General features: G+C 43.4%; 1 protein-coding gene across 1 annotated transcript in view; it reads right to left on the reverse strand.

Moving 5' to 3' along the window:
* Window positions 1–854: 854 nt before the first annotated feature.
* The window catches only part of BAZ1B (bromodomain adjacent to zinc finger domain 1B), a 61,991-nt gene continuing 38,596 nt past the window's right edge, over window positions 855–24,249 (reverse strand). The window contains exons 12-19 of the mRNA XM_077294515.1: window positions 23,807–23,984; window positions 23,537–23,722; window positions 8,754–8,901; window positions 8,319–8,466; window positions 7,411–7,535; window positions 3,802–3,941; window positions 2,827–2,930; window positions 855–2,103 (exon numbers count right to left, since the gene is read on the reverse strand). Of these exons, the coding sequence (XP_077150630.1) occupies window positions 1,779–2,103; window positions 2,827–2,930; window positions 3,802–3,941; window positions 7,411–7,535; window positions 8,319–8,466; window positions 8,754–8,901; window positions 23,537–23,722; window positions 23,807–23,984 (1,354 nt within the window). The 3' untranslated portion in view covers window positions 855–1,778. The remainder of the gene's footprint in view (window positions 2,104–2,826; window positions 2,931–3,801; window positions 3,942–7,410; window positions 7,536–8,318; window positions 8,467–8,753; window positions 8,902–23,536; window positions 23,723–23,806; window positions 23,985–24,249) is intronic.

The raw sequence follows: 24,249 nt of genomic DNA on the forward strand, positions 1-24,249 counted from the left end.
TGACGACATTAAGTCCCATGGCACGCTGCGGGGTCTCTAAACCATAAAGTAGAGGGGTTGCTGGTTCCCAGAATGCTGCAATCGAAGCATTTAGGAGGTTAAAGCGCCAGGAGCGCTGTGTGCGGGCGATGACCATGCAGTAATACATCCCTGGTCATATAGGCAGAGGGCACAGGGACATATCATTACAAATGTCAGAAAGGGGTTAAATAAGCCATGACATTATTCCATGGCCAGGTTCTCAAATACTGCAGAATTTCTGAGTAAAACATACCTGGCTGAAATGAGTGCGCCAGATTTATGCTGCTCGTAGTTTCTGCAGCATGAGGGAGTCACTTTAAAGTGACTGATCAGACAAGATCTGCTTTCTCTCCGCTGGCAGGTGTAAAAACAAAGTTATCAGATCACCAGAAGGCAGTGCATGGATGGTCAGCATAGTCAGAAAGGATAGAAAAGTATTTTATAACCAAAAGATAACCAAAAAGAAAAAAATGCAGCAAGCAGCCCAGCAAGTAATAAATCCCTGGAGTCAGCATCTCCTATATCATACGACACTTTCATCAGATGGGGTAGCAAAAACTTGGTAAATTCTCTTTAAAAACTTTTTCGAGTGCACACTCCCTCCCTAAACACTGGCTTGCTCATATGCATTCATCTAAAGATCAAGGTTCTCGCTCTCCTCCAGGAACGCCAAACAGTGTTCGGCTTTAAGCAGCAGACACTTACCTGTCTGCTATGAACACCGACCATTTAAGTTCGGGTTCATTCATCTCTACTCAATGTAATGAACTGAGCAGTAAACGAAAAATGATGTTACAATCGAACGATGAAAGGTATGATCCAGACAACAGGAGTACGTGGTTCCTTCTGTTTTAATATTAATAAAGGCAAACACTTGTTTTCATATAAACTGTACTGTACATGTGCCAAACCCAGACAAAGTCCCTTTATACAAGATCACAAGCGAACATTGAATATCTAGAAAAGGGAAAGTCAGTACAAAAAAAATGCAATTAATTTTCTCCTTGATGGTTGGATAGCTATGTCGGCAGAAAAGATTAAAATAAAATAAAAATAACTTCCATGAAGGAGGAGAACTTAGGAATCTTCCAATCTCTATCAGTCCTTGCTGGTAACATTTACATACAGGGAGGCCGGTAAAGTTGGGGATGCTGGTGATTCTATTAGGGTGTTATCCAGCTTCAGAGACACCTCCCTATGGGGATATGGGGCACACTTACAAATAGTTGGCATGAAGTCTCTAAATACTATAGGTGTGTGGAGTGCAGACCATCTTTAAAAACACAATGAAGAGTCCCGGAGTTGACTGCCCGTAATGCAGAAGTATAAGAGGTCATGATTTGTAGAACCATAGCTCTGAATATCCGTTTTCGTGTTGCTCTCTGGCTGGACACCCCCAGTAAGTGCCTTTAACAGAAGTGTGCACAGCTTCCACACAACAAAGATGGAGCTGATTGCGGTTCTAAGACTTAACCTCAAGTGAGTCAATCAGTAACACTATCAAAAGAGTTTCAGAATCAAGAAGCCAGTGAGGATCTTCAATGTTACAGTGATTGAGGGTCACATGGGAGCAGCACACATCCAAGAGGGGAAAGGGGGATGACACCATACATCCGAATCCTCACTGAATCTCCCACACTGAGAAGAAAACCTGTTTGGTCTCTAAAATAGGGGTAAACTTCCAGTTCTCCCTTAACATACAGATCCTATCCCTCTCCGAAATCTGCCCACACTCCCTCTCCTCTATATTAACACCCTCATTTCTTCCGCTTGCGCTCCCTGCCATTACTTTCTTGCTCTGGAGCCTGGTGCTTACGATGTCTCCTCTGGTAAGAATGTCCTGGAAGGTGTTTGCCGAGGAGGTCTTTAACACACTGCTCTGTTTTTTCTAGGCAGGATATTTGCTGGCTTCCAGGCTCGTAGTACAGCTCGGCATTTCCAAACACCATTTTGAGATCATTAAGAAATTCCTGCACGGTCTGATAGTTGCCACAGGAACACTTGCTCTGCATGGTCTGGAAGTCCATAGGTGTGGCTACTACTTTCAGATAGGCCTCATCGTCATCGGTATTCACTGGCTCTCTGAATGACACAATTAGAAGGAAGTCTTTAAAAGGCATGTAATCTAAATTACTAATGTGAGCTGTAGCTAAAAGGAAAAAAAGTCAACATGACCAAAGAGAATTGCATTAATTTCACTTTTCTTACAAGGTCTTTATATACTCTTTTTTTCAATGCTTGTAAGTCTATTTTATTTCACAATAGAATTACATAGGGCTCTGAATGCATGCAGTTTTTGATGACCTGCCAGTGGATAAAGCAGTAAAGAGGAAGAAGGGAGAGGAAACAAACAAAAAAAAAAAATTCTTCCACTTAATTTCTTAAATCATTTTTAATCCACTTCTGGTTAAAAACTTGCACGACATATTTAATAACAATCCCAGCATAAGATATTGCTGTAAGACTACAGATAGTTTAAAAAATGAGTAGTTTGGGGGCCAGTGAAGCTGCAGACAAAAGATGGCGGCGGCACCATGAACAGGTGAAGCAGAGGTTGGCAAGTATAAGACTAGAGTCAAGGATCTTAAAATTAGTAGCACCACGCCAATACCAAAAAAATAAATAAAAAAATACTGGAAGATGATATAAACCGACAGATGCAAAACTATGAATATTCCTATAGTATTCTAATGTAAACCGACCACAACAGGAGACCAAAAAAGATCCTTTTTTTTAATGTACACTCTATAATAAAAGCTTAATATCTATTGCAATCTTTGCACTTCTCTACAAAGATGCACTCACCTGAAAGGCCAACTGAACCGATACTTTATGAGCTTACTCAAGATCTCGTCACACTTCTGAAGCTCCCGATTTTGGCGCCTGGAGGTTGGTTTGCTTTGTCTTATCTGGCAGAGAAAAAAAAAAAAAAAAAAAGAAAAGAAAGGAGTGCATTAAGGATAGGACCTGGATAAGTAGGGTTACCCACTCGCCACCACACAATGCCCAGTCTATGCATTACAGAGCTGTAATGTATAGGCTAAGGTAGAAGCTTGGCTCTAGTATGGCTGGTTACTAGTGATGAGCGTATGTGCTTGGATAAGGCGTTATCCAAACATGCTTTGGTGCTAACCAAGTGACTTCGGGGAGCACGAACAATATGTTCGAGTCCCTGCCCCTGCATGTCTTGCGGCTGTTTGACAGTTGTCACACATGTAGGGGATTGCCTGTCAGACATACAGGCGTGGGGACTTGAACATATTGTTCGAGTTCGCCGAAGTCATTTGTTATCCCAGCATGCTCTGGTGCTAACCATCATATCCAAGCACTTCCGCTCATCACTAGTCGTTACCATTGTCACAATCCATTCATTATAACGAGCCGCCCACAGGTCTTTCTTTACTCAGGAGTCAGGCTGGAGAAAACAAGGCTTGGAACGGGCAGAAAGTGAAATGCTTGGCACATCAGTACTGATAAGAACAAGGGTTGCAGGGACTGGCAGAGTCACCCCTATAACACTGACTGGCATAGATTAGGATGCTGGTCAAAGACAGAAATAATGTGCTTACTCAAGGTTACTCCATGAAGGAGTTGAAAAATAGGTTTCTAACATTTCTATAAAAATAATTAGCTGTGTATGAGTGCTCATTTCCTCCACTGCTAGTAATTTTTGTGCCTATAACAGCACATACGAGGTGCTGTACCTCCACACCTTCTACAAGTTCATAAGATCCATCTGACAAAGAACGTAAAGCATAGAAGTAAATTGATTTTACGTACCACCTCATCTACATCTGCTCCATTCTCCTGTGCAGTGCTCTGCCGTGACGTTTTGACGGACTGATTTTTTGGTGGACGCCCACGGCGTTTTGGGGGAATAGGTTTTTTAGACTTTGCTTTCGCTGCTTTGTGTGATCTCACTTAAAATATAAAAAATAAATAAATAAAGTCAATAATAGATTCAATATGGCTACCTAAGTCACTTCAGACACTTGAAGTAGCAAGAACATTACCACTAAAACGCATCACAGTAGATGGAGTTGACAGTTTCCATAGAATTACAATTGATCCTTGTAGACAACTGGGAATGGGAGGAATAGAAGGAGGGAAAAAATATATGTAACACATTTGTTCCCCACATTATCCCCCTCCTGAATTAATGGCTGTGACACAGCTGCCGCCGGTGAGAGATGAGTAGGCAGCAAAACAAAAAGAGGGCCACACAGCGGGAGGTCACAGTTGCCAAGTTAATCATTGAGAAAGTAACTGACAGAGTGGGGGGCAAACACGTGTCGGGTTACTACCATGGGTCTACACAGTGAACTTTAACGTCTCTGCCTCCCGGTAACTGCATTCTCCACAGGGGCGGCTGTCACAAATGCTGATCCTGTTCGATCATTCTGCTTTCATCTTCATGTCCCACACTCGCATACAAACGTGTCTCTTGTAAATGAAACGACGGCCGACAGCATGCCATGCAGGCGCTCCGTGTGTGCGAGGGCCAACAATTCACCATTCTCCAAAAGCCCACAGGATTGCAAAACTCATTGCTTGGTTTAACTCCTTATCAGCAAGAAAGAAGCACAAGTATAATCGGGAACAATAATCGGAGACTGGTCACCCAGAGCATATCCACATCCAGCCTATGGCTACAGAAAATTGAAAAAAAATCAGAGAAAAAAGCAGAGATGATTACCTGCTGAAGCCTCCAAACAAATGCCCTAGCAGGGCGCATCGGACCCGATTAATGATGGCAACAACACAGGTGCAAAAAATACCCATGAAACAACCACTTTCAATCCAGTGTTGGCTGTTTGGCATTAGTGCACAAAAAGATAAGCGGTAATAGTCTGTATGTGGCATTGTTCACACAGGCAATGCAGAGCATCTGGTTTACAGCCTATTACTAACGCACATACAGGCGGGCCGCCCAGTGCTACAAAATGCATGCTGTGTGAATAGAGGCCTACAGTTTACAGAGCCATCTTGGTCCGTCTGCGCCCTGCAAGATAAAGTACAAAAAAACCCACATATCAATGTATGTAAAGTATTAGTTTATATTGGGGCCTCAATACGTAAGCTGGCAACCCGCATCATGGGTCCTTACATTTTGCCAGTCCTAACGCTAAACATTGAGTAAAAGCTCACAGACACAAAAGAGGACTTAAAAATCCTCCAGAAAATTGAAAAAAAAAAAAATCAGAGAAAAAAAAGCAGAGATGATTACCTGCTGAAGCCTCCAAACAAATGCACTAGCAGGGCGCATCGGACCCGATTAATGATGGCAACAACACAGGTGCAAAAAATACCGATGAAACAACCACTATGGCTACAGAAGAGCAGATGTAGCGATATATTCACTGTACCATGTACTGTCTACATGAAAGCTGGTCCATTCATTCCAGTAACATTTCATTTGCTGGGATATTTTATGGGAAAGACTGAACACATTTCTTCATGAAAACCTTAGTTGCTGATCTCTTACTATGTATGTGAATTTTATTTTTACAGTCTTTTGCACATTAAACTCCACATTACTAATCACATAAGTAAAAGACTACATGCCAAGCCCTACACAGCTCAAGCAAACCGAGCAGTCTTTATCCAGAAAATCTTCCAACCTCACAAATCTTTATTGCCCCCCTTATCCTTTACTCTGCATGGATCAGTCGCTGATATCACACACTTGCTACTAACTTTGAAACTATATCACATCAAGAACACAGATGAATGTTACCGTGGTCCAAGAAGTGCCATACAGATAATTTAAAATACTTTTATTCTTGTAAATAATTTAAAATACAAACCAAACTAATATATATAAATACAAAGATGCCTCATAAAACAACCTATTGCGGTCAGCAAGAGCAGGATATTAATTTAGGTCCCGCAACAGGGAGCACACTGGGAATATAACAAATTGCCGAAAAAATCAAGTCATATACAGTCTCTTACATGTTATCACTGCATAATTATTGCACACGAACCCAATTGAATTGTGCTAATACCGGACTATTACCGGACTATTGTATTCATCGGCAAACTGAGGGTTAGGCTATAATGTACACCGCATCTTAAATGTCTCCTCCCCATACCATCTACCTGGACATAGTGAGCGGTGCGCCCCGTCCCCTACACATTACCTGTTCCGTGCTTCCCGTTACACGTGCTCAGCCGAATGGCGTGCTGTATCCGCAAACCCCTAACTTTGAAACTAGCCAGCATCAGAAATAAATATAGATAATGACAGACGCCATGTAGGCCTAGCCTAATACAGGACAATATGGTGCAAAGAACAAATGATTAAGTAGGCAGAAAAATCATTTCACCAGACAAATGAGTGTTTTGCTCAGTGTGTGATTGGCAGCCTGGTTTACACTGTATGATTTGTGTGAAGAAGTGTAGGAATGCTGATTTCCAGATAATCTACCAGCATAAACACACTAATGCCTCTCCATACACAGATTTTGCCAAGTCCGCCATGATCTAGTGTGTACTGGAGCCCCGGACAATCTGTCGAGGGAGGCGAAAAATATGAATCCAGGATGTCAGCTTGCCGATTGTATCATCTCCTGGAGATGCGCTGCCCAACACACAACTGGCAGCAGCCCTCAGAACAAGGAGCCCTCGGCCGACTGCCATTTTATCTATACAACAGGCTTAACCAACAACCCAGAACCAGAGAACACTACACAAGTGTGGGTTTTATGAAAAGAGAAGAGCCTTAAGAATAAACATCCAATAGTAAGGACTAGTCATCAACCCCTTCAGTGAAATACAAGTACTTGTCCCTGGGCTCCAAGTACTTTCGGCTGGCTATAGACTTAAAAGTCCAGGGGGAAAGAGGGGCTGGAGGAAATTAGTCTCTGCCCATTACTCTGCAATGATGTCTGAAAACATAGTAGCAGACACTGCAGCTGCAGGAGTGGGTACCCACAGAAGGCAGATACTGTTTATTACTATCTCTGCGTTCCTGAGCGCTCTATACACAGCACGGACCAAGCCAGGTCTATATAGTATAGGAAGCGCTAACAGATGCTGGGTGCTACCATACCCCAGCCCTGCAGGAGAGCCAGGAAGATTCAATCTCCCTGTAACATTGTATGTATTAAGCACTGAGAAAAAAAATGCAATATATAATAATCATAACTGAGCATGTTTACCACAGGAACTTAATGTTGGGTTATATAGAAGAAAATAATTTTTTTTATACAAGCTGTAGATAAGCCCCTGATGCCGGTGGGCTTAGCTCACCCTCGATTTTGGGGGTGACAGGTTCCCTTTAAACCTCCATAGTTCTTGAAAACCAAATACGCAATCTCAGTGATAACTCGCTGCTGTGGAAATATAAAAAGCCATTTCTCTTCATAAAACGTAATGTACACTTACACCTTAGTCCAACCACCTCTTGCTCATCTTCACTGTCTGCTTCCTCTTCATCCTCCTCCTCTTCATCATCATCCTCTTCATCTTCCTCTTCCTCCTCATCATCAGTGGCATCCTCAGCATAGTTCCTTTACCCAAAGCAAAAAGATTTATTAATTTTGTCAATAAGAAAAACAAAAAAAACAAACGAAAAAATCCCAGAATATAGTTAGCGCATGACTTGTCTAACCAGGGTATTTAGAGTAAAAAATGGCGTGGAATATGCTTGAACGCATGAAAAAACGGGAAAAAAAACACATGCGGTTTTCTGGCAGAAATGTCCGGTTTTTGTCAGGAAAATTTCTGCAAGAAATCCTGACGTGTGCACATAGCCTTATATTGCGCAAGCTAGCAGATAGAAAGAGCAAGTCAACTGCAGTCACTCTTTCATTGAGAGCTTTTATCTTTTATATTGTACAGCTCATTTACATGGAGCATGGTCCAGAGTGTTTCCATAGAGTTTCTATGCAGCTGTCAGACCCTCACCTTTTGAAAATATGATGTTATTAATCTTGCAAAGTCACCATCATGCACTTTTTACAGCATGTCTTAGTCACTGTCCAGAGCTTTGTGCTTGTTCAAATGCCCAGTTATGTATGTGAAATTCCGTGATAGCAGCGAAGACTCCAGGACAAACCACTAAGCTGAGTTTGTTACAGCAGAACTTGTGCTGAGCTTTATAGTTCCAATACTACAGATTAGCTACTCATCAGACCTGTCACTCAAGGAGAACCTGGCCTGCTAGAAACCAGGGCATAAGGAAACTCCATAGGTCTGAGCTGCACAATAGACAACTTAAGAATACCTCTTTAAAGGGATTTATTGCAACTGTTACGAAATGAGAGAACTTTGGTTATCTGTAGGTAAATTACCTGCCCCGAGAGCTGCGTCTAAATGTAGCTGGTTGACAAGCGGGGCACAGCCATTCTCCATCAGGTAAGTTTAGTAGCACAGGTCGCAGACAGAAGAGATGGAATGCCTTATTACACTCATCGCAGAGGATCAGCTGGTCATCCTCACCTGGGCAGAACCAAAGGCAAAATGTAAATATTAAAGTAAAAAAAAAACTCACAAAAAGAAAAATTATCCTAAAATGCATAGGATAGGGAATAACTTCTTGATCGCTCGGGGTCTCACAAGTGGACAATCACCCAGTCCCCAAGAATAAGCTCGACCTCAGCTTCCTTCATTGTTCCAGGGTCTGGCGGAGAAAGCGAGACCTTCTCATTCTGGAAAAACATCTAACGCATAGAAAGGAAAAAAAAAAAAAAAAAAAGTGTTTCCCAAAGCGTTTTAAATTACAATACCTTTCTTGCGACAAACTTTACAGCGGGCATTTGCAGAGGACATGTCCCATTTGATGCACGCATCTAACATCCCAAGCAGCACGTGCATGCGCGAGAAGGTTTGGGCCTCCCGAATCGCAGTTTTCCATTTCTCCACCGCTGATGCCACCTGTGAGACAAAACACATGGGCACAAATCACTCGCATGTGAGGAAATTCACAACAAAAATATAATAAAAAGAGCAAGGCATAATCCCCGTCATAAGGATGTCATATCAGGAGAGGGACGGCTGACCCCACAGCTCTCATAGCTGGTCCACTAAGCTTGTAGATTATAAATCAAGAAGATAAGCTACAAATATAAGATTTATAGTGGAATCTCAGGAGCAAGAGGTGATAAATATATAGATTTAAAAAACCAAAAAAGAATACACCAAAAATGAGATGCGCACAAATATCTGAAGAGATACACCAGGTCTACCACCCAATATCCTACTCCAGGATAATTCGACTAATTGCTTAAAATTAGGAACAAGGTTTAGTCTGGTTCAATGCAAGTTGCTTTACAGTTGCCCAAGCGACCTCTATGAAAGTCAGAATAATGGAGTATCAGATGGCGCCTTCACTCATTGTCCATTGTTCTGTGTTCGTCCAGCATCTCTATAGTAGCAAGAACGAATGCACGATTGTAGGCGAGAGCCTTCCCACTGTTACTGGATATGTGCTGTATGCAGGTTTGTTACCCTTTTTATGTGGCACCCCATTTAACCACTTCGCCCCTTAGTCTTTAAGACATTTCTGACTAGCCAAATTTTTTTTTTCAATTATCACCTGTGTCACATTATGTGGTAACTAACGCTTCAATGGATCCCAGTGATTCAGTTTGGTTTTGTGACTCATTGTAGTTAAATGTTAATAGTAAATTTGCCGATATTTTTCGAGTTTATGAAAATAAAAAAAGTGAGTAAAAAAAAAAAATTGAAAATGTTTATGTCCTTTAACCAGAACATTATACCACACACTAAACACTTATCAAATGTCTTTTTTACATCATCATTTGGAAATTTATTTTTTTTAAGCCCACATCCATATTATAGTGACTGAGGGCCTTATGAGACAGAAAATACCCGAAAGTGAAGATTTTAAAACTACACCTCTAAGGGTTCAAAACGACATTCAAGAAGTTTATTACCCCTTTAGGGGCTGCACAAGAATTACAGCAAAATTGGTTTAGCCCCAAATTTTGCATTTTCAAAATTGTAATGGGAGAAAATGGACAATACAACATGTTGAGCAATTTCCTCCAGAGTATGCAGATGCCCGACATGTGGTGGAAAACTGGGAGAACGGCAGGGCTCGTAAGCGAAGTTGCACCCTTCAATTTTTGGAATGCAAAATTGGCTGGAATAGATAGCAGATGCCATGTCACATTTACTGAAACCTTGATGAGCTTTAAATGTGGAAACCCCCCTAAAAGTGACTATTTTGGAAACTATACCAATCAAGGAACATCTCTAGATGCCTGGTGATGATTACCTTGAACCCGCAGTGGCTATACAGAATTTTATAACGTTAGTGAATAATAAATTAAATACATTTTCCCTGCATAAACGCTGCTTCAGCCAAAAATTTTTAATCTTCACAAGGGTAACATGAGAAAATAGACCCAAAATATGTTGTGCGATTTCTCCTGAGTACACCGATACCCATATGTGGTGGAAAACCACAACAGGGCCCAGAAGGAAAGGAGCACCAATTGAATTCTGGAGAGCAAACTTTGGCTGGAATAGACTGCGGATGCCATGTGAAGAGTCCCTGACATGCCGAAACAAACTCCCTACAAATGACTCCATTTTGCAAACTAAACCTCTTGAGGAATTCATCTAGGGGTGTAGTGAGCATTTTTATTCAAGCGATTGACAGTATTGTATAACATTGGGTTGAGTCAATAAAAAGTTACCATTTTTTCCACTAAAACATTGCTTTAGCCCCAAGTTTTTAATTTTCAGATTGGATAATAGGAGAAAATGAACTGTACAATTTGTTGTGCAGCTTCTCAGTTCACCGATACCCCATATGTGGTAGAAAACTACTTTTGAGGCACAACGCAAAGCTCAGAAGTGAAGGAGCGCCATATTAGAATACAGATTTTCTGGTTATGGTTTGAGGGTGCCATGTCACATTGGCAGAGCCCCTGAGGTGCCAGAAAAGAAGAACACCTAAGTGACCTCATACTACAAAACTCAATGAATTCATCTAAGGGTGCAGGGAGTGTGTCACAGAATTTTATTCCATTGGTCTGAAAAAAAAAAAAAAAAAAAAAAAAATTCACAAAAATACCACACTAAAACCACTTTCTATTGCAAAAATAAAGTTTTTTGCATCCCCATATTTTAGACAACTATAATTTTTCTGCCAACAGTCATATGAAGGTTTTTTTTGCGGGATGAGTTGACATTTTTATCGGCACCATTTTAGGGCACATGACATGTTTTGATCACTTTCTAGTCGGATTTTTGGGAGGTAGGACACGGGAATCGATTTTTTAGTTTTCTTTATGCCATTCAGTGTTGTAAAATTGATAAAGTTGTTTTGCATTACTTTTTTGAGAGCTATAATTTCTCTGTTGATGGAGCTGTATGGCAGCTTGTTTTTTGTGGGACCAGATTATGTTTTCAGGGATACCATTTCTATTTTCATTTGACCGATTGCGTTTTATTCCTCTTTGTTCAGGGGTATGATGAAAAGCATATTTTTTTGCCACTTAACTTTTATGGTGTTCACTGAAGGGGTTAACTAGCGAGACTTCTAGGTTGGCTCGTTTCGGACACAGATACCAAATGGGTATCTTATTTGTTTTACATAAGTATTTCAGCATAATTTTTTTTTATCCTTTGGTCTTTATGAATTTTTTTTTTTTTTTTTTTTAAAGTATTGTTACAATTTTCCACTCCTTTCCTTTACCGAGTCCCTGTATGGGATTAACTTTTTTTTTTTTTAATTTACTCTAACCTCTGGTATAAATTATACCCGTCAGTGCTGCACTTACAGATTTTCACTGCCATAGCTGGCTGACCCAGAGGCCACGGCAAAAATCGGGTCTTCACGATGATATCACGAGGGTGCCGATCGTAAAATGAGGGAGCCCCCTGCTCACAGCCTTCTTAATGTCGATCTCAGCATTTAGGGGCTAAAATGCCCGGGCAGTGCCCATACCACTCCTAGAAGTGACGGCCGGGTACCTGCTTTAACTTAAGCCAAGCTCCTGGCGATAATCGCACAGGCACAGCTCTCATGTCCTGCACAAATGAGTCAGGAACCCATATCCGACCATTACGTAATGGGTATGTCAAAGGTCTTAAAAGGAGTTAATATTTACAATTTTTCTTCCATGTTTGCGAATGGAAAATTAAGGTTTGTATTTATTTAAAAACAGAAAAATATCAGATTTTAAAAGGAAAGAAGTGTCCTCTAAAAGACAGACAGTGTACTGATTATACAATGGTACTGAAAATTTGGTCTTGATACGGGACAGGAACGTCTCAGTGCCGCTATATATACACAGTACCCGAATATTTCTATATTATTAACTTTCTTGCACAAATGCCCCAATAAATGTAAACAAGGATGAGAATAACTCATAATGGAAAGGAATGACTCAAAACAAAAAGGAGCATGAAAGCCTATAATTAATTATATTCTTCCTTCTCATTATGAGCAACAATTAAAAAAGGGAATTACTCGACAGGGTTAAGGTGAAATACCCAGAGAGTATAGACTTATATTGTCACTATCTGTCAAGTTCAACCATGCAAGCAATGCACATGGACACTGCACTAAAATAACAGATCCAAGAAAGAAAAAAGCCTGTTCAGCCTCTCAAATCTCTTCCTGTAAAGTGATCGCTAGTTAATGCCACCTCAACCAAAAGCCTGTAGTAAGCATTGTGCTCAGACTTTACAATGAATCATAGCTGCAGTTTCTGCCATTTCCACCCTTAGTAGAAAAGGCTTCACGCTCCATGGGCAAAGACAGGATGCAATACCCATGTACTGCCACCTTGTGGACAGTCCAAGAATACACCAACCATGAGAAATATTTACAGCTTCAAAGGCGGACTTTGGGATGGCCATAAAAGGGGAACTCCCATCCAAAACATACACAAATGTTATTTTCACCTTCACAAGGATACTGATGTTGGAATGGAAAAATGTTTGGAGCAAAATCAAAGGGGCTCGGAAAGTGTCCTACAAGAGAATGTAAACCAAGCAGCATCCTGACAAGGACATAACCCGACAGCTTCCAAACTGTGTGGCCCATAACATGCATACAGAAGTATTCAGCACAATGGACTCCAGCAGATTAGAATATGATTAACCTCATGCAATCTGTATCGCAGTCAGAGACCAAGGCTCCCGGTGAGCAGAAATGTCTACAGAATGATGAGCGTGTCCTCCTACAGAAGGCACATCTCCGTAAGAATAGAAATTCTTGGGAAGAGCAGAATGAATAGTTCAGAGCTTTTTTATCGTAACAGTGAGAGCATATCCTAGAGTTATGCCAGTTTATTAAACTTTTTTTTTGTAGAAATCACTTAGGCTAGTTTCACATTTGCGTCTGTGTGCAGCGTATCATCCGCAAACGCATGCAAACATGCTAACGCAGCGTTTATCCGCATCAGCTTACGCATGACGGCAAAAACGCAGCGTTTGCATGAGTTTGCACTTTTTATGCGCATGCGTTCGATTGGAAAATGCTTTTCCAGGAGAATTTCCTTGACACAAGCCACGCCCAATGGGCGTGTCACATGGAAATTCTGTATATAGACCCTTGTAGAGATTAACCCCTTCATGACCCAGCCTATTTTGACCTTAATGACCTGGCCATTTTTTGCAATTCTGACCAGTGTCCCTTTATGAGGTAATAACTCAGCAACGCTTCAACGGATCCTAGCGATTCTGAGATTGTTTTTTCGTGACATATTGGGCTTCATGTTAGTGGTAAATTTAGGTCGATAATTTCTGCGTTTATTTGTGAAAAAAAAAAATTTTTTTTTTAAATTTTGCAATTTTCACATTTTTAATTTTTATTCTGTTAAACCAGAGAGTTGTGACAAAATAGTTAATAAATAACATTTCCCACATGTCTACTTTACATAAGCACAATTTTGGAAACTAAATTTTTTTTTGCTAGGAAGTTATAAGGGTTAAAATTTGACCAGTGATTTCTCATTTTTACAACAAAATTTACAAAACCATTTTTTTAGGGACCACCTCACATTTGAAGTCAGTTTGAGGGTTCTATATGGCTGAAAATACCCAAAAGTGACACCATTCTAAAAACTGCAAGTTTATTAACCCTTCATGTGTTTCACAGCAGCAGAAGCAACATGGAAGGAAAAAATGAACATTTAACTTTTTAGTCACAAAAATGATCTTTTAGCAACAATTTTCTTATTTTCCCAAGGGTAAAAGGAGAAACTGGACCACGAAAGTTGTTGTCCAATTTGTTCCGAGTACGCTGATACCTCATATGTGGGGGTAAACCACTGTGTGGGCGCACAGCAGAACTCGGAAGTGAAGGAGCGCCATTTGACTTCTTGAATGAAAAATTGGCTCCAATCTTTAGCGGACACCATGTCGCGTTTGGAGAGCCCCCGTGTGCTTAAACATTGGAGCTCCCCCACAAGTGACCCCATTTTGGAAACTAGATGCCCCAAGGAACTTATCTAGATGCATAGTGAGCACTTCAAACCCCCAGGTGCTTCAGAAATTGCTCCGTAAAAATGAAAGTACTTTTTTTTTTTTTCCACAAAAAAATTCTTTTAGCCTCAATTTTTTAATTTGCACATGGGCAACAGGATAAAATGGATCCTAAAATTTGTTGGGCAATTTCTCCTGAGAACGCGGATACCTCATATGTGGGGGTAAACCACTGTTTGGGTGCACGGCAGGGCTCGGAAGGGAAGGCACGCCATTTGGCTTTTTGAATGGAAAATTAGCTCCAATCATTAGCGGACACCATGTCGCGTTTGGAGAGCCCCTGTGTGCCTAAACATTGGAGTTCCCCCATAAGTGACCCCATTTTGGAAACTAGACCTCCCAAGGAACTAATCTAGATGTGTGGTGAGCACTTTGAACCCCCAAATGCTTCACAGAAGTTTATAACGCAGAGCCATGAAAAAAAAAAAAAAAATTTTTTTCTTTTCTCAAAAATGATTTTTTAACCCACAATTTTTTTTTTCCCAAGGGTAACAGGAGAAATTTGACCCCAAAATTTGTTGTCCAGTTTCTCCTGAGTACGCTGATACCCCATATGTGGGGGTAAACCACCGTTTGGGCACACGTTGGGGTTCGGAAGGGAAGTAGTGACGTTTTGAAATGCAGACTTTGATGGAATACTCTGCAGGCGTCACGTTGCGTTTGCAGAGCCCCTGATGTGCCTAAACAGTGGAAACCCCCCACAAGTGATACCATTTTGGAAACTAGACCCCTTAAGGAACTTATCTAGATGTGTGGTGAGCACTTTGAACCCCCAAGTGCTTCACAGAAGTTTATAACGCAGAGCCGTGAAAATGATAAATACGTTCTTTCCTCAAAAATAATTTTTTAGCCCGCAATTTTTTAATTTTCCCAAGGGGTACAGGAGAAATTGGACCCCAAAAGTTGTTGTCCAGTTTCTCCCGAGTACGCTGGTACCCCATATGTGGGGGTAAACCACTGTTTGGGCACATGCCGGGGCTCGGAAGGGAGAGAGCACCATTTGACTTTTTCAACGCAAGATTGGCTGGAATCAATGGTGGCGCCATGTCGCGTTTGGAGACCCCCTGATGTGCCTAAACAGTGGAAACCCCTCAATTCTAACTCCAACACTAACCCCAACACACCCCAAACCCTAATCCCAACACTAACCACAATCCTAACCCCAACACACCCCTAACCCTAGTCTTAACCCTAATTCCAACCCTAACTCTAATTCCAACCCTAACCGTAAGGCTATGTGCTCACGTTGCGGATTTGTGTGTGGATTTTCCCGCACCGTTTTTGAAAAATCTTCAGGTAAAACGCACTGCGCTTTACCTGCGGATTTACCGCGGATTTCCAGTGTTTGTGTGGATTTCACCTGCGGATTCCTATTATGGAGCAGGTGTAAAACGCTGCGGAATCCGCACAAAGAATTGACATGCTGCGGAAAATACAACGCAGCGTTTCCGTGCTGTATTTTCCGCACCATGGGCACAGTGGATTTGGTTTTCCATAGGTTTACGTGGTACTGTAAATGTGATGGAAAACTGCTACAAATCCGCAGCGACCAATCCGCTGTGGATCCGCAGCCAAATCCGCACCGTGTGCACATAGCCTAATTCTAACCCTAATTCTAACCCTAGCCCCAAAGTGCAACCCTAGCCCCAAAGTGCAACCCTAGCCCCAAAGTGCAACCCTAGCCCCAAAGTGCAACCCTAGCCCCAAAGTGCAACCCTAGCCCCAAAGTGCAACCCTAGCCCCAAAGTGCAACCCTAGCCCCAAAGTGCAACCCTAGCCCCAAAGTGCAACCCTAGCCCCAAAGTGCAACCCTAGCCCTAATGGAAAAACAAAAATAATTATATTTTCTGTATTTTATTATTGTCCCTACCTATGGGGGTGATAAAGGGGGGGGGGGGGTTTATTTACTATTTTTTTTATTTTGATCGCTGTGATAGAACCCATCACAGCGACCAAAATGTACAGGGAACGAATCTGCCAGGCGGCAGATTCGACGGGCGCACTACGCATGCGCCCGCCATTTTCCAAGATGGAGGCGCCCATGGAGAAGACGGACGGACACCGGAGCTCGGTAAGTATGGGGGGGGGGGGAAATCGGAACACGGGGGGGAGGGGGAATCGGAACACGGGGGGGGGGGGGGGAAATCAGAACACGGGGGGGCGGACAGGAGGACGGGGGAGCAGACAGGAGGACGGAGGGGAGCGGACAGGAGGACGGAGGGGAGCGGACAGGAGGACGGGGCAGAAAGGACGACTGGGGAGGCGATCGGTGGCAGGGGGGGGGGGGCAGATCGGGGTCTCCAGCCATGGCAGATGCTATTGCATCATCAGCCATGGCTGGATTGTAATATTTCACCATTTTTATAGGTGAAATAATACAAATCGCTCTGATTGGCTGTTGAAAGTGAAACAGCCAATCAGAGCGATCGTAGCCAGGGGGGGGCTGAAGTACCACTCCCCCTGTCCCTGCAGATCGGGTGAAATTGGAGTTAACCCTTTCACCCGATCTGCAGGGACGCGATCATTCCATGACGACGCCACATAGGCGTCACAGGTCGGATTGGCACCGACTTTCATGACGCCTACGTGGCGTCAAAGGTCGGGAAGGGGTTAAAGGGAAGGTGCCATCAAAAAATGTTTTTTTTCCAGCGATTGAAAAAATGTAAAGAATTAATGTTTACATTTTCTTAAAATCATTTGTTTATAATTTAGTAAAATATGAAAAATAATTTTTAAAGGTTTGACATTTCCACTTTTAAACAGTAGGGGGAGCAGCTAATGAAATTTGACAAAAACCTAGTGTACAACTAGCTCACATTACAGCACTGCAGTAATTATGGGCTGAGTCTGCTGACCTGTGTGATGTCTCCTCTCCTTCCCTTCTGGGTGTTTGCTACTTAGGGATAAGAGAGGATGATATTCAGGAACCCAGTGAGCAGCCATTTTGTTGGTGACTGCAGAGTTATACTGACAAGTAGACAGTCACCGAGGATGGCAGGCAGCAAGGATTCTGCCAAATATGTGGTGGAGGGAGCAGGGTGACAGCAGCACAGAGTATTTCAGGAGAGCAGTGTGCTGGTCTATGGGGGGCACCCTGTTTGGTGCGCGGAGCAGCCAGGGATTGTACATAGAGCGCTGTCTTTTATACACATGGATGGACCGTCTGCTCCACAGAAATCCAGGAAACATTTCTGCGGATTGATGGCCTGTTCTGATCCAGACTTTGCATGCAAAGACCCCATTTACCTCCTCAGATCCTGTCCTGGCGATGTGTGAAAGCGAGGCGACGTGTGAAAGCGAGGCGACAGGCGCAGTCCGGGGTGACGCTGGGGGGAAATGTAGCCATATAGTAACGATAAACATGAGACCCCTCTCTTCAGCTGCCTCACCAGCCCTCCCCTGACTGCACCTAACTGGAGGTCATGCTGCCCCCTCTATTACCCCAGACCCGAGTGCAGGTGCTCAACCAGAACAACCCTAGAATGGGTCCACTTTATGAAGATAATACTGCCTTAGTGTTCTCACATAATAACGCCATACAGATCATATAATACCGCCATATAGATCACACACAATACTATGAAATAGTTCACACAATACTGTCCTATAATTCTCACCTTCCATCATATAGATCGCAAACAACGACGCCATAGTGTTCACATAATACCACCAGTGTTCTCACATAATACCGCCATATAGATCACTCATAATACCGCCATATAGAGCACACAATACTGTCCTACAGTTCTCACATAATACCATCATATAGATCGCAAATAACGACGCCATAGTGTTCTCACATAATACCGCCATGTAGATCTCACATAATACCGCCATATACTTCTCACACATAACAGGGGAGAGGAGTGCATAGGAGAAGATTAGATACACAGCTCAGTCAGTATCATACAGGATAGGATTAGATACATGTGTCAATATCACACAGGGGAGGATTAGATTCACATCTCAGCACAGTAACAGAATATGATTAGATACACGGCTCAGCACACAGTATCCCACAGGAGAGGATTTGATACCCATCTCAGCACAGTATCACACAGGGTAGGATTAGATACAAGGCTCAGCAGACAGCATCACACAGGAGAGGATTAGATACACGTCTCAGCACAGTATCACACAGGGTAGGATTTGATACATGGCTCAGCAGACAGTATCACACAGGAGAGGATTAGATACACAGCTCAGATCCAAATTGAAGAAAGGGACAGCGCCACACCAGGAAGTAAAAAAAGCAGCTCACATTTTATTCTGCCTCCTGCAGGAGGCAGAATAAAAGGTGAGCTGCTTTTTTCTCTTCCTGGTGTGGCGCTGTCCCTTTCTTCAATTTGGATCTGGACCTTTATCTGGGATGGACCCCCTGGTAGGACGTGCGCCCTGATGTCCATAGAGACGATGTTATGATCGTCTCTATGGACATCAGGGCGCACGTCCTACCAGGGGGTCCATCCCAGATAAAGGTCCAGATCCAAATTGAAGAAAGGGACAGCGCCACACCAGGAAGAGAAAAAAGCAGCTCACCTTTTATTCTGCCTCCTGCAGGAGGCAGAATAAAATGTGAGCTGCTTTTTTTACTTCCTGGTGTGGCGCTGTCCCTTTCTTCAATTTGGATCTGGACCTTTATCTGGGATGGACCCCCTGGTAGGACGTGCGCCCTGATGTCCATAGAGACGATGTTATGATAGGGTGCGGCCTTACTATTTTCTTTGATACTAAAGGTACCGTCACACTGAGCAACTTTACAACGAGAACGACAGCGATCCGTGACGTTGCAGCGTCCTGGATAGCGATCTCGTTGTGTGTGACACGCAGCAGCGATCAGGATCCTGCTGTGACATCGCTGGTCGGAGCTAGAAGTCCGGACCTTTATTTCGTCGCTGGATCTCCCGCTGACATCGCTGGATCGGCGTGTGTGACGCCGACCCAGCGATGTGTTCGCTTGTAACCAGGGTAAACATCGGGTTACTAGGCGCAGGGCCGCGCTTAGTAACCCGATGGTTACCATTGTAAATGTAAAAAAAAAAACAAAAAAAAAAAAAACACACTACATACTTACATTCCGGTGTCTGCCAAGTCCCTCGCCGTCAGCTTCCTGCACTGACTGAGTGCCTGCCGTAAAGTAAAAGCAGAGCACAGCGGTGACGTCACCGCTGTGCTGTGCTTTACGGCCGGCACTGACAGTCAGTGCGGGAAGCTGACGGCGAGGGACGTGACAGACACCGGAATGTAAGTATGTAGTGTTTTGGGGTTTTTTTACATTTACAATGGTAACCAGGGTAAACATCGGGTTACTAAGCACGGCCCTGCGCTTAGTAACCCGATGTTTACCCTGGTTACCCGGGGACTTCGGCATCGTTGGTCGCTGGAGAGCGGTCTGTGTGACAGCTCCCCAGCGACCACACAACGACTTACCAACGATCACGGCCAGGTCGTATCGCTGGTCATGATCGTTGGTAAATCGTTTAGTGTAACGGTACCTTTAGATACACAGCTCAGTCAGTATCACACAGGATAGAATTAGATGCATGGCTCAGCAGACAGTATCACACAGGAGAGGATTAGATTGCTTCTCCCCCTCGATACTTACTTCACTGCTCCGCTGTTGAGTCCTTTCTCCCTCCCGTCCTTGGTCTCCTCCTCCTCCTATAACCGCAGGGCTCCTGCGATTATACTGGGAAAATGGAGCTCACAGATGCACTGTGAGCTCCAGGAAGATGGCGCTGATCTCCTGCCTCTGCTGTGATGTGGACGGCTCAGGGGGCGTGGCCAGATACAGCAGGGAGCAGCACAATGAAAACTATAGGGTTGGACGCCGACTGCAGAGGTCTATACCCAGGGCTGCCGTATTTGCAGAGTGTAAGGCTGCTTTCACACTAGCGTCGGTACGGGGCCGTCGCGCTGCGTCGGCCCGACGTACCGACGCATACTGTGAAAAAAATGCCCGACGTGGGCAGCGGAAGCAGTCTTATGACGCTTCCGCTGCCCCATTGCAAGGTCCGGGGAGGAGGAGGCAGAGTTTCGACCGCGCATGCGTGGTCGAAAATGGCGGACTCGACGCACAAAAAAAACGTTACATGTAACTTTTTGTGACGGCGGTCTGCCAAAACACGACGCAACCGTCGCACGACGGTTGCAACGTGTGGCACTGCGTCGCTAATAAAAGTCTATGGAGAAAAAACCGCATCCTGCGGGCAACTTTGCAGGATGCGTTTTCCTCCACAACTACGCATTGCGACGTTCAGTGCACGACGCTAGTGTGAAAGTAGCCTAAGTGTCGTGCAGCTACACTTACACTCCTGCAAAGCAAAATGGCGGCGCCCAGTGGCTGAAAAAAAAAAATTAATAATAAAAAAATGTTAAAGTTAACAAATGTAAATTTGTATTAAAAATAATTGTTCATATAAACAATCATTTTTAATACAAAAATAAAATGCGGCACCTTCCCTTTAAGTCCTAATCTTTTACTGCTGTATCCAGCGTCAAGATGGATCTTCACATGGAGAGTTTCTATCGGAATCTGGATTTGGATGTGAACTTGTTTCTTGCCTTTGCTTGTGAGCAAGAAAGGAAAAGAACAGAGAAGATGTCCTTGTTGATTTTGGCAACCCCCCCATTGTTGAAGCCCAAGAGAGCTGTGAAGCCTACCACTCGTTATACAGTGAGCTCCGTGGAAACCCAGAGAAATATTTTGAGTACACGAGGATGTCTCAAGAGAGCTTCATGGATTTGCTACTTCGAGTACAAAGAGCCATCAGCAGGCAGGACACACAGATACGTAGAGTGATTCCTGCTGAGGAACGTCTGCTGGTGACACTAAGGTACATAACATTTCAAAAGAAACGCCTGTCAAATATTATTGTTCTGCCATGTCAAATTTTTTTTCCCTTTTTCTGTTCGGCAAAACAAATATTATTGTTCAAAAAGCCATGTACTTATGTTTTTTTTCCTCTTTTCGGAAATTCCTGGCTACCGGAGCTTATCATCGCTCCATTTCCAATTCCGGATTGTTTCCACCCTTTCTGGGATTGTTGCAGACATCTGCAACATGGAGTTTTGACAAACACAGAAGCACCCTTTTCTTTACACTTATTTTTACTTTAGGATGCATTTCTGTAGTCTACTTTAATAAAAAAAAAAAAATCTGCATGTGCGATTTTAACCCTGAAGTACAGTCAGTTATACATAAGCATTCATCTACTGCGCCTCCCAAAAAAACGGAAGGAACACAAACACACATCAGCTCTCAAATGAAAGAAAATGTTTACCTAAATAAATAGTATAATTGGAGTGATTGAGTGTGTGGTGTCTTCGCAGACCTTGCTGCACTACTTGAAGGCCTCGAATGCTCGGATACATAATGTCCCATAGATTCTCAATCGGAAGACATCTGGGTAACCCAACAGTTTAGTCAGTGGCAGTATTACCATCCTAGAACTGCACACTGGCCACATGAGGAACCCATGGTGAACCTGGTTACCAGGATGAAATATCCACCTCTGCAAAATCTGATGGTTGCCAATAGGTACCAGGATGGAATATCAGCATTCAACGTATCGTTTGCTATCACGTGGAGCTGTGCTTCACCCTCCGAGCATATGCCTTCCCAGACCACCACTAAATCACTAATGCTGGATGATGTTGCAGGAGCTGTCAGCAGTTTGGGCCAATATAAGATACGGCCACGACCTTTCAGGGCTTATCTACAGCATTCTATAACGCGGTACGGTGCAATCTGGTCTGATGGGTGTCGCAGGTCCGGGTCCTCCCACCTTCTTGCGATGCTGCTCTCCTGCTTGCTTCATGGCTCCCCAGCATCACGCTCCTGCGCAGGCGTACTTATCTGTCCTGTTGAGGGCAGAGCAAAGTACTGCAGTGCGCATGCGCTGGGCCTCTCTGAACTCTCCCAGCGCCTGTGCACTGCAGTACTTTGCTCTGCCCTCAACAGGACAGATAAGTATGCCTGCGCAGGAGGGCAGCATCGCAAGAAGATTCTGGTGTTTAACAAATGCCAATCATGACGCATGGTGTTGAGCTGTGAGTCATGTACTCATGGAGCGTTTCTGAAAGAAGTCCACTAGCTGACCTATTGAGGCCATTTTGTAGCACCCTTGCTGTTCCTCTGGGGTCGTTTTAGGGATGTTCCATGATCTTGAGACTAGGCAATCCTTCATACAACACCACGTATGGATGTGCCATCCTGGAGCCGGACTTTGGGCTGCAGGAATCGCCTCACACTGCCAGAAGTGACCAAGACACTCATTTGACCAATTAGTCTCCAGTTTTGTAAAGCGTAATAAGCCCATTTGTTGCATGTGTTGTGACTGTCACACAGCCGCGACACCTGCAGCTATGGAGCCGAACAACTGTTAACGGGAGCATTCTAGGGATCCAGGTCACCGATGCAGCTATTTGGATAAGCACATATCCGAAGCTATTCGATCATCCCTAACGATAACTCATTAGTGCCCAGTGATCACATCATGGAAAGGCCAATGGGCTTAAGCGCTGCTGCTCAATCCATTTACATGCCCGTCAGAACTTGACAGCAGCATCTAAAATGGTTAATAGCAGCAGCTACATTTCAGCCCTAGTAGTGGCTGTTACCAGCTGTGCGTAAAGAAAGCTTGGATCATGAGCCCCTGCAAAACATACTATACTGAACCCTATCCAAGACAAACTCACATCCTAACGCAGGTCAGGGTTGATCACTTCATGGACCAAATTAAAATAGAAACAGTGGATAGTCACCTCTTGAAGCAGCGCCATTAACTGTCTGCATTCCGAGCAGATCACAAGACTGTGTGGTGTCACTGATAGACTGCAGCCTTTATCATTTCTAGAAAGCAAGGGACAGCTGCCAGAAAACTGATTGTTATCACAGGTCTTCTGCAGCCAGTGCCACCTGCTACAAATAGTGGCACCAACATATGGGGGGTAGCATCCATTGCTTTTATTTTAAGTATTTATTGGATTAATCAATATAACATTCCTTCTGACAAAGTTAGAATTTGGCGGTCTATCCTACCTTTGCCGCCTCAGCCATTTTCTTTTCCTCACTCTGTTCTTCAGCTTTGGCCGCAGCCTCCTCTGATTTACGTTTTTTATTTTTTTCCTTTGGAGCCATAAAACCCTGTAGGAACTTCTTGAGAACAGCTGCTTGTAGAGAGATGATACACTCCCCGAAGTCTTTGAGGTTGTCTAATGTACGAACCTGTGTGTAAAGAAGAGAACTTAATACATCTTAAAAGGGATCAGTCAAGTTCTTGACGTGCATAGGAATAACTTTGCTTCTTACCTTGTCTTCAAGTTCTGTGGTATCATCCAGATAGCCTAATCCTCCCTTCTGTAGTCTTGTCGCTACCTCTATTATATCACTGCGCAAAAAGTTTAGCAGTTCCTGGTGTCCATCACACGTCTTTAATCCCAAGTTCTGCTTACGAGCCAGATGAAGAGAGTGCAAAATGTCCTGATACCTGAACACAGGAGAGAATGGATATCCATCTTGAACGGAGACACCACAAAGCAGATACGGAATGTATATACAGTAGTAACTACACACACAGACCTCCTGAAACCTGTAACAGGTTGGGAGGGAGAGGACATGTGCAGATGACATCTTTTTCATGCTGATACGCCTCAAAGTGCAACAAAAATGCCAAAAAGAACATATGTACAGCAAGTCTCATCTCCACTGTAATGCTTATGTTCAGTCCTTTGAGCTTATTTTCAGCACTTCAG

Source organism: Ranitomeya variabilis, chromosome 3, assembly GCF_051348905.1.
Source record: "Ranitomeya variabilis isolate aRanVar5 chromosome 3, aRanVar5.hap1, whole genome shotgun sequence".
Lineage (NCBI taxonomy): Eukaryota > Metazoa > Chordata > Amphibia > Anura > Dendrobatidae > Ranitomeya > Ranitomeya variabilis.